The following is an 8713-nucleotide window of genomic DNA, read 5'->3' as shown; positions in this document are numbered from 1 at the left end:
CTTACTTTGTTAATGCGTTTTCTTTGTACCAACCTTGATTAGCAGTCTTTTTTTTCCCCCCAGGGATGTGGCTTCGACACATTATTGAGAATCTGTTCATATATTAATAATTACATTTCTTTCCTTTGAATTTGAAACCCGGTTGGACAGAGGGAGTTTGTCATTGTCCTCTTCACTCAGGTACACAACAGAAACTGAACAATGTGTAGTGATATGCCAAGGTTGTATGGGGACTCACACTCCAGAAATGTTAGTTGTAAATGTGTTGGATTTAAAGCCAAAAGCATTTCAAATACAGGTTTAAATCGCATATTAGTAGTAGATACTTGTAAGGTCATTGTAAAGAATGGCCATGATATTTCTGCATCGGTTTGTTTCTCTTGATCTCAATACCGTTTTAACTTCTTTCAAATTGTGATGTACGTTGACTGCAATTCCTTGATCATGAACTTAAGTGCCACTCCTTGTAAAATAATTTGTGAAAATTGACTTGAAATTGTTCAAAGTAGTGCTTTGTAAGCCCTCTGCTTTCCACTGTCACTCATATGTAGACTCACCACAGGAGGGCACTCTGTCATAAGATATTGCTGTGGTCTCTATGACTCCACATACAGTGCTCAAAAGTTGCATAATTTACTGGTATACTGTAGTACAGTTGGTACTTTGTCATTCGATCTAAGATCCAATGTGAAAATGTATGTATGGTATAACTCATTGTTCGCCTAACCGTTACATACGGAGAGAAATAGCTTTTTTTCATTGCCTTGTTATTGCATGTGTAGATAAAATATTGTATTTATTGATTTTAATATACTCAGCATTCATTATGTTGCCATGTGTTCATGCCTCAGCCATTAAATATTTGAAAATAAACCATATTTTCTTTAAAATTTGCTGATTGGTATATTTTATTGAAAAATATATAAATATTGTAGTACTGGAAAAGTATTGTGTTTATAATGTAGCTCTAGAAAATAACATTTTCCAATCGTAAGAGTAAGGGCATTCAAATACAGATGAAATCTTCTGTTTCTACATGTCTAGACTATTTTGTTGAACCTCCTCCCACCAAGCAGGCTCTCTATGGAAATCTGGAGCTACTGTACTACTCACTCCAGCATACAGCATAACAGTGGTTAGCGGGGAGAATATCTCCTTTCCCCCGTCGATCACATTCTGGGTCTCTGATATAGACCATACTGAGGTGCAAAGTCAGTCATATTTTGGCTGGTGAATTAAATGTATTTTCAGTCATGTCTTAGCCACTGAAATGCACTCGTAGAATGTTTTCAATTCTCTGCTATAAACTTTTATTTTAAATATTTTGTGTAAGGATGACAATGAAAAAGCGACATCAAATGTGACTTTTATTTGGCATTTTCTTGCAAAAGAGAATTATAAAAAATGCAAGCATCAAATCACAAGAACTATACTTAATTTACACACATTTGCAAAATCAAAACATTACAAAACAATGATAAACTGTACTGGTCCAAACATTCTTGTCCACCAGTAGCTGTTCCAGATAGTGATTAACATATCAGTCAAAGAAAGTGGTTGGGATGGGAGGAAGCAGGTTTAACTTTATATTTTCTGAGCTAACTGCATGCTGTTTTTACTGGTGATGTTGGCTAACAGTGAACCTTTTTTTACATCATGTAGGCCAGTCATCCACAAGCTTTTCTTTCTCCTGTGTTGGGATCTGTCTTTGGGTGACATAAATGAATGAAACTAAAACACTCCTATGTCCAGACCTCTTCCTTCCATAAGCATCAAAACACTACACTATAACACAACTAAACCAGACTGAACAAAAAAGGCACACAGTTGTCATACTACTACCAAAGGTCCACTATCTGCAGTCCAATGGCAGGATGAAAGCAGGCTGAACAAAATGTATTACATTTCAACTAAACACTTACAATGACCACTAAAATATTACCTTTGAAGGCAATGTTAGGATCACAACATACACTATTTGTACAAATTGAACTCTAACATATCACCATTCAGTAAATGTTACAAATCAGAGCAACAACTTCTTCTTCCCTGCACACAACTTACAATAAGCATCCAAAATGGATCACACACAAAATGACCTTCAGGTCTGCTTGGTGCTCATCCAAACACAAAGGAATACACAGAGCAAAAAAGAAAAAATTCAGTGTATTTTACATTTTCAAAATGAGACGCATTTCCACAGGCACTGCAGATTATAAAACAGTAGGCCATTTAAAAAAAGACAGTTGAAGGCCTTGGCTACAAAGGTTCTTATCCTACGATTACAAACAATACAAGAGCTTGACAGTAGTTCACAAGAGAATGACCCATCTGGATGGGCGAGTTTTGCTGACTAAATTGAAACGGCTGTTGGCGTGGCGTTTCGCCATTTACATAAAGGTGGCAAAGCATTGGGCCACTACTGCTTATCTGACATGACAAGCTCACTGGTTCCCTGATTTACTTTAGGCTTTCTCTCTTCAGATAGGCAGCTCCAGAACTTATGTCTTATGATGGAGTATAGCTGTCAAAGCGTTTAGTGAGCCAATATAGTGCTGTACACACACCCACAAAATGTCACATTTTGTATGTCTCTCTAAACATTACAATGGGTAATTGGTCCAATGTCAACAGATTAGCATATTGTGAATGATTCATGGGTAAAAAAATAATAGCGTTATAATTGTGTACAACAGAGCTTTGAAGAATGTAGAGTTGTAGACACAATCTGATTATTCATCGAATCAGGTCTTGAACAGCAGTATATTTACTGTATGTTTCCAAAAGAAAAGTAAAAACAAAAAAAACATAAAAACAGCAACTGGTCCACTGATAGTAGACCATTCACAAAACTAACCAGCTTTGCATAAGCTTTGGGAGTCAACAGGTCATGTATACTGCCACAGATCACATACTTCTTACATCTGGATGTACATGTAAGATAGGTAAATGGTGATTAGTGTAGAAGAGGAGAGTCCTGTAATTCAGTGGTGTGACTGCTGGAACATGTCAACACAGATTGAGGATTTAGATCCAACTTGCCCTCATGTCAGGGAGTTTCAGTGTGGGGACTTAAAGGGCTATATGTAATATTTGTCCATTGTAATTTCAGAAAATGACCTTAATGTGTACAGACGTGGCCAAATGTTTTGAGAATGACACAAATATAAATGTTCACAAAGTTTGCTGCTTCAGTGTCTTTAGATATTTTTGTCAGATGTTACTATGGAACACTGAAGTATAATTACAAGCATTTCATACGTGTCAAAGGCTTTTATTGACAATTACATGAAGTTGATGCAAAGAGTCAATATTTGCAGTGTTGACCCTTCTTTTTAAAGACTTCTGCAATCCGCCCTGGCATGCTGTCAATTAACTTCTGGGCCAAATCCTGACTGATGGCAGCCCATTCTTGCATAATCAATGCTTGGAGTTTGTCAGAATTTGTGGGTTTTTGTTTGTCCACCCGCCTCTTGAGGATTGACCACAAGTTCTCAATGGGATTAAGGTCTGGGGAGTTTCCTGGCCATGGACCCAAAATATCGATGTTTTGTTCCCCGAACCACTTAGTTATCTCTTTTGCCTTATGGCAAGGTGCTCCATCATGCTGGAAAAGGCATTGTTCGTCACCAAACTGTTCCTGGATGGTTGGGAGAAGTTGCTCTCAGAGGATGTGTTGGTACCATTCTTTATTCATGGCTGTGTTCTTAGGCAAAATTGTGAGTGAGCCCACTCCCTTGGTTGAGAAGCAACCCCACACATGAATGGTCTCAGGATGCTTTACTGTTGGCATGACACAGGACTGATGGTAGCGCTCACCTTGTCTTCTCCGGACAAGCTTTTTTCCGGATGCCCCAAACAATCGCAAAGGGGATATATCAGAGAAAATGACTTTACCCCAGTCCTCAGCAGTCCAATCCCTGTACCTTTCACAGAATATCAGTCTGTCCCTGATGTTTTCCTGGAGAGAGTGGCTTCTTTCCTGCCCTTCTTGACACCAGGCCATCCTCCAAAAGTCTTTGCCTCACTGTGTGTGCAGATGCAGTCACACCTGCCTGCTGCCATTCCTGAGCAAACTCTGTACTGGTGGTGCCCCGATCCCACAGCTGAATCAACTTTAGGAGATGGTCCTGGCGCTTGCTGGACTTTCTTGGGCACCCTGAAGCCTTCTTCACAACAATTGAACCGCTCTCCTTGAAGTTCTCGATGATCCGATAAATGGTTGATTTAGGTGCAATCTTACTGGGAGCAATATCCTTGCCTGTGAAGCCCTTTTTGTGCAAAGCAATGATGACGGCACGTGTTTCCTTGCAGGTAACCATGATTGACAGAGGAAGATGTTTTTTTGGGGGATTCAGTTCATTTGCATGGCAAAGAGGGACTTTGCAATTAATTGCAATTCATCTGATCACTCTTCATAACATTCTGGAGTATTCTCAAATTGCCATCATACAAACTGAGGCAGCAGACTTTGTGAAAATTAATATTTGTGTCATTCTCAAAACTTTTGGCCACGACTGTATAGTTATAGTGGAATGATAGTTTCACAATATTTATTTCAATTTGTTTTACATTCTGCCTACACAAAATTGCATTCTGATGGTGCAGCCATATTAGCTATCAAAAGACAGACCATCTCTTGTTGTCAAATTGACTGAAGCCAGCAAATCTTGTATTGTCAATTCAACAACGGACCAGTCCATTTGACAACAACAGATTTGCTGACCCCAGTCAGTTTGACAACAAGAGATGGTTCGTTGTTGAATTGTTACATGTAGTACCTTTAAGCTTCCACTGATGCCACTGATAGTGCTTAAGAAGACATAACAATCAGAAAAGAAACTGAGGGCTCTATTTAATCCACACAGAGGAAATTCAGCTTTACAACATGATTGTAATTTAAAGGCAATGTTCTTGCTTTAGCGGAGACTGCATTCACGGTAAACGCTGCTTATGCCGGCTCAATCGGAAATGATCTTAACATTTATATTGTGGAATCTGTAACACTTCAGAGTTACAGATTGAATAGAGCCCTAAGAGGGTGAAGATATGAAGAGAGAACCCTTGGCCTGACTTGAGTGACATTTATGGTCAAATCACCTCCATAAGATAATGTTGGAACGCCTAAACATGGATCATGGATGAATAGCTAAAGCAAAATGACACCATAAACAGATACTACCATGAAGTCTGCAAGGTATGTGTCAAAATATCTTAAATAACGAAATATATATAATATATACACTTTATAAAGTTTATAACGCACAATTAATGAACGTCATCGTTCACTTGAAAACAGCAAAATCAAATCAAATCAAAAAGGCTTTGGGGAAACGGTACAAAAGAAGAAACAGTAAAACGGAACAATCAAAACATCCTACAAACCTCTATCATACACCTTAAAATCTGTGGTGTGTGTTCCTGTGTGGTTTTGGCCAGATATGGGGAATACTGCTGAACACAGAAGAAATGTGGGGAAAGTGATTGATTGAGTCCTAATTATAAAGTGATTGTGAAAGCTGATTTTTCCAAGGCTTCCAGTAGTCTAGCCTTGGATTGTGGGTGGATGTGGTGGGGTGGCGAAGAGCTTCGGCTGCCCACGTCAGAGCTCGGCCCTCTGCATATGTCACTTCCTCAGATTCATGTACTTTACTCCAGGGAAAAACACACACGGAAATGTATGGGGGAGAGGGAGAAAAAAACACCAGAAAATAAAATGTCAATTCGGTGAGCCATGCAAGATTCAAGAAATACATTAGACAGTAGGCTACTTCTGTTTAGCGTATAGCTTTCGTATCCATAGTTACCTGGTCGCTGGGGCCATTCTTGTCACCGTTGACGCCCTTCAGAAGTCCGGCATCCTCGGTCTTGGTGTTAGTCTTCATCTCCATCACAATGTCATCTTTGTTGGGGTTCTCCTTGGTGCTGTGGATGGAGAGCACAAACTCAGTTTACTCTCAAAAGTCCTCTCCAGTGAGGACAGTATCACATTCTTAGAAGAAAAAAGACTAATTCATATAGAATACATTTACATAACACTTTTTCAAGTGCTCAGGGTGATTTACATTGTAATTTACCCTAACACACTACAAATGTGTAGCACCTACCTTATAGAACTAGACACAAAACCTGGCCCTAGACCAGTTGTTAAAGTGCAATACTCACATCTCCTGCTTGCCAGAGCGGCCACAGGGGATCTTTCCCTTCTTGTGGAGGAAGTAGAGCACACTGCCCAGGATGGCCAGCAGAAGGATACAGAGGATGATAACCACAATGATCACACCATTGCCCTCAGCTATATAGACAGACAGACAGACAGACAGAGGGGAGGGCAAGCTCAGGTTAATGCTTACACCCGTTCACCGATCCGATAAACTGGGAAAATGGAGAATGATCATGGAGAATCATCCAGACATGATAAGGGTAAACACTTCCTGGTCACCTGTGCTGCCTATACACGTGACCAATGACCCATGACCCATGACCCATGACCGATGATGTGAGAGTGTCCTTAGTGTAAAAAAACAACAAGTGAAAACATCCCTAGACAGACAACATATACCCAAGACATAAAAAGGCCAAAATGACTCGTACAATAACGTTTTCAGATTTGCTACATCAGCAGTTGTCAAAGCAGTTGTGACAACTTTTTACATCAGCAGTTGTCAGAAAGTGGTTACTGTAAATAACCCAGCCATGACCCCAAAGAGAAGGCAGAAGGAAATTCACAAGCATAGTGGCCAGGGATGGGTGGCCCATCCTCTTCTTGCAGTACCAAAAATATATGTAACAGTAAGACAAAACATAGAAAGATGTGGAGGATAGTAGCCACTAGCCAGGATAGTCCACTCAGCAACACTTGCCACTGTTTTCCAGGGAGTCCTGGGATCCAGATTGTAGAACAGTTGTAGAGTATGGAGCTATTGGTAATGAATTATGGCCAAGTCATAAGAAGCAGATTGGGAAACAAATCAAATGTCAATTTCCTGGTTCTCTGACAGAATGGCACAATAGATTAAGTTAATTTGTTGTGTTCGGAACATTGTACAAATTACTGTATGTTCCCTACAGGCTGATGTGGTTTTTAATGTAAAAGTGGGTTTGAATATACACATTAACTTCCCAGCTTCAGCTCTCTTGCTTTGTGAGTGAGTGCTCCAGACACTGGGCAGAGAGAGATGGGAAATAGCCCTGGCCTGCCCCTGTGACAGAGCCATCAACATTTCAGTGCAATCCCCTCAGGAGGAAATTAGAGAGTGCTACTACCTACCAGAGCAATTAACTCCTATATTTAACCATGCAGTAAGCCCTCGTTAAAAGGGAAACAATAGTCTGGGTGTGGGTTTATGACCATTTCTATTACAACAGCTCAATAAAACAGTGAGACAGCGCATTAACTTCCCCAATAATAAGTAAATATAAGTGATTTTGGCACTCGACCACTATATTTTGGAATTCGACCACTATAAGTGTTGCCTTGCTCTTTTTTTCCTGTTAGATTTGTCTCTTTCAGACAGAATTTTAAATGTACCCGCAGGCAATGAGCAGAGCCAATCCTCCCACTCGTTCCAGCGAACACTTTGCCTGTATGAAAATCATTAATTATTTAGTTGCCTCGTTGGCTTATCCTTCATTGTCTGGGTTGGTGTGCATTCAGAGAGAATCAAACAAAAGTTGAGAGAAAGCAAATGAAAAAAAATCTAAAAGTTCTTCTCAACTAGATAAGAGTGATCTACAGGTGAAGAAGAACAGACACAGTGTGGGAGCGTGGTTCTGTGGTAGTGCTGAAGCCTGTTACCCATGGTGATATGGGTAGGAATTCCACCCCACACATTTGTGCTGTTTCTTCTCTGTACTACTTCCAACTGTCTAAATAAAAGTGATAAAATATGCTCCTGTTCTCCTTTAAAAAAAAGATGAGGAGAAACAGAGATCAGCAAGAACAAAATAATAGCGAGATTGCTGTCTTACCGGGTGAGTAGGGCGCAGTTGAAGTGACCATGGGAACTGTGGACAAGCAAAACAACAATTAAAATGTAAGACCTTCCCATCAACAATATACATTAGTGAGCTGTTTAAAATAAAAATGCATTTTTATTGTGGGTGTGGGGAATTGCTCATAAATATCCATTTTGGGGGTGTGTAAACGTAGTTGTCCTTGATCCCAAAACTTTCTCACTAAAGCATACTGACCAGAGGTCCACTGTCACGCTCTGATAATAAAATGATGTTCACTGCGAGGAAATACACCTCTGGACAGTTAGCTCACAGTGATAAGATGCTGCATTCCTGACATTTACTGCCATTTGCAGTGTAAGTTCAAATCCCCCATGTGGGGTAAAGCGAATATTTTAAATGTGGACTCATATTTATTGCGATGCAATCATCACCTTGAAACTGAAGATTAGGGGCTCAATTCAACCCACATTTTTACGCCGTAGCTTTTTTTCCAGTGGTTAAATGAACTCCCAGATTGGTCTTCTTGGGTACTGTATAAAACCTACAACTACTACTGGAGTGATCACTTTCACAGGTATGCTTTCACTTTTCAGAATTAGAAGTGTGTGGGCATGGGACAAATAATGGATTTGAACTCACAATTAGTGAACTATGATGCAACAGTCTTAGCGGACTGCGCCACCAATCAGTCATAGCAGAAGAGAAAAAATACAACAAGTTGACATTAACACTATTGTCATCTATTTCTTGTTAC

General features: G+C 39.8%; 1 protein-coding gene across 2 annotated transcripts in view; it reads right to left on the bottom strand.

Moving 5' to 3' along the window:
- Positions 1–4573: 4573 nt before the first annotated feature.
- Positions 4574–8713, bottom strand: part of LOC106567672 (cell surface glycoprotein MUC18-like) — a 74931-nt gene continuing 70791 nt past the window's right edge. The window contains exons 13-16 of one of the 2 annotated variants that reach the window (XM_014137229.2): positions 7972–8007; positions 6166–6295; positions 5808–5925; positions 4574–5647 (exon numbers count right to left, since the gene is read on the bottom strand). In XM_014137229.2, the coding sequence (XP_013992704.1) occupies positions 5627–5647; positions 5808–5925; positions 6166–6295; positions 7972–8007 (305 nt within the window). In that variant the 3' untranslated portion in view covers positions 4574–5626. Of the gene's footprint in view, positions 5653–5807; positions 5926–6165; positions 6296–7971; positions 8008–8713 lie in introns of both variants that reach the window. The other variant, XM_014137230.2, reaches the window with a different exon arrangement.

This window comes from Salmo salar, chromosome ssa13 (assembly GCF_905237065.1).
Source record: "Salmo salar chromosome ssa13, Ssal_v3.1, whole genome shotgun sequence".
Classification (NCBI taxonomy): domain Eukaryota; kingdom Metazoa; phylum Chordata; class Actinopteri; order Salmoniformes; family Salmonidae; genus Salmo; species Salmo salar.
The sequence above is the reverse complement of the archived record's forward strand: the minus strand, read 5'-3'. Positions and strand labels throughout refer to the sequence as shown.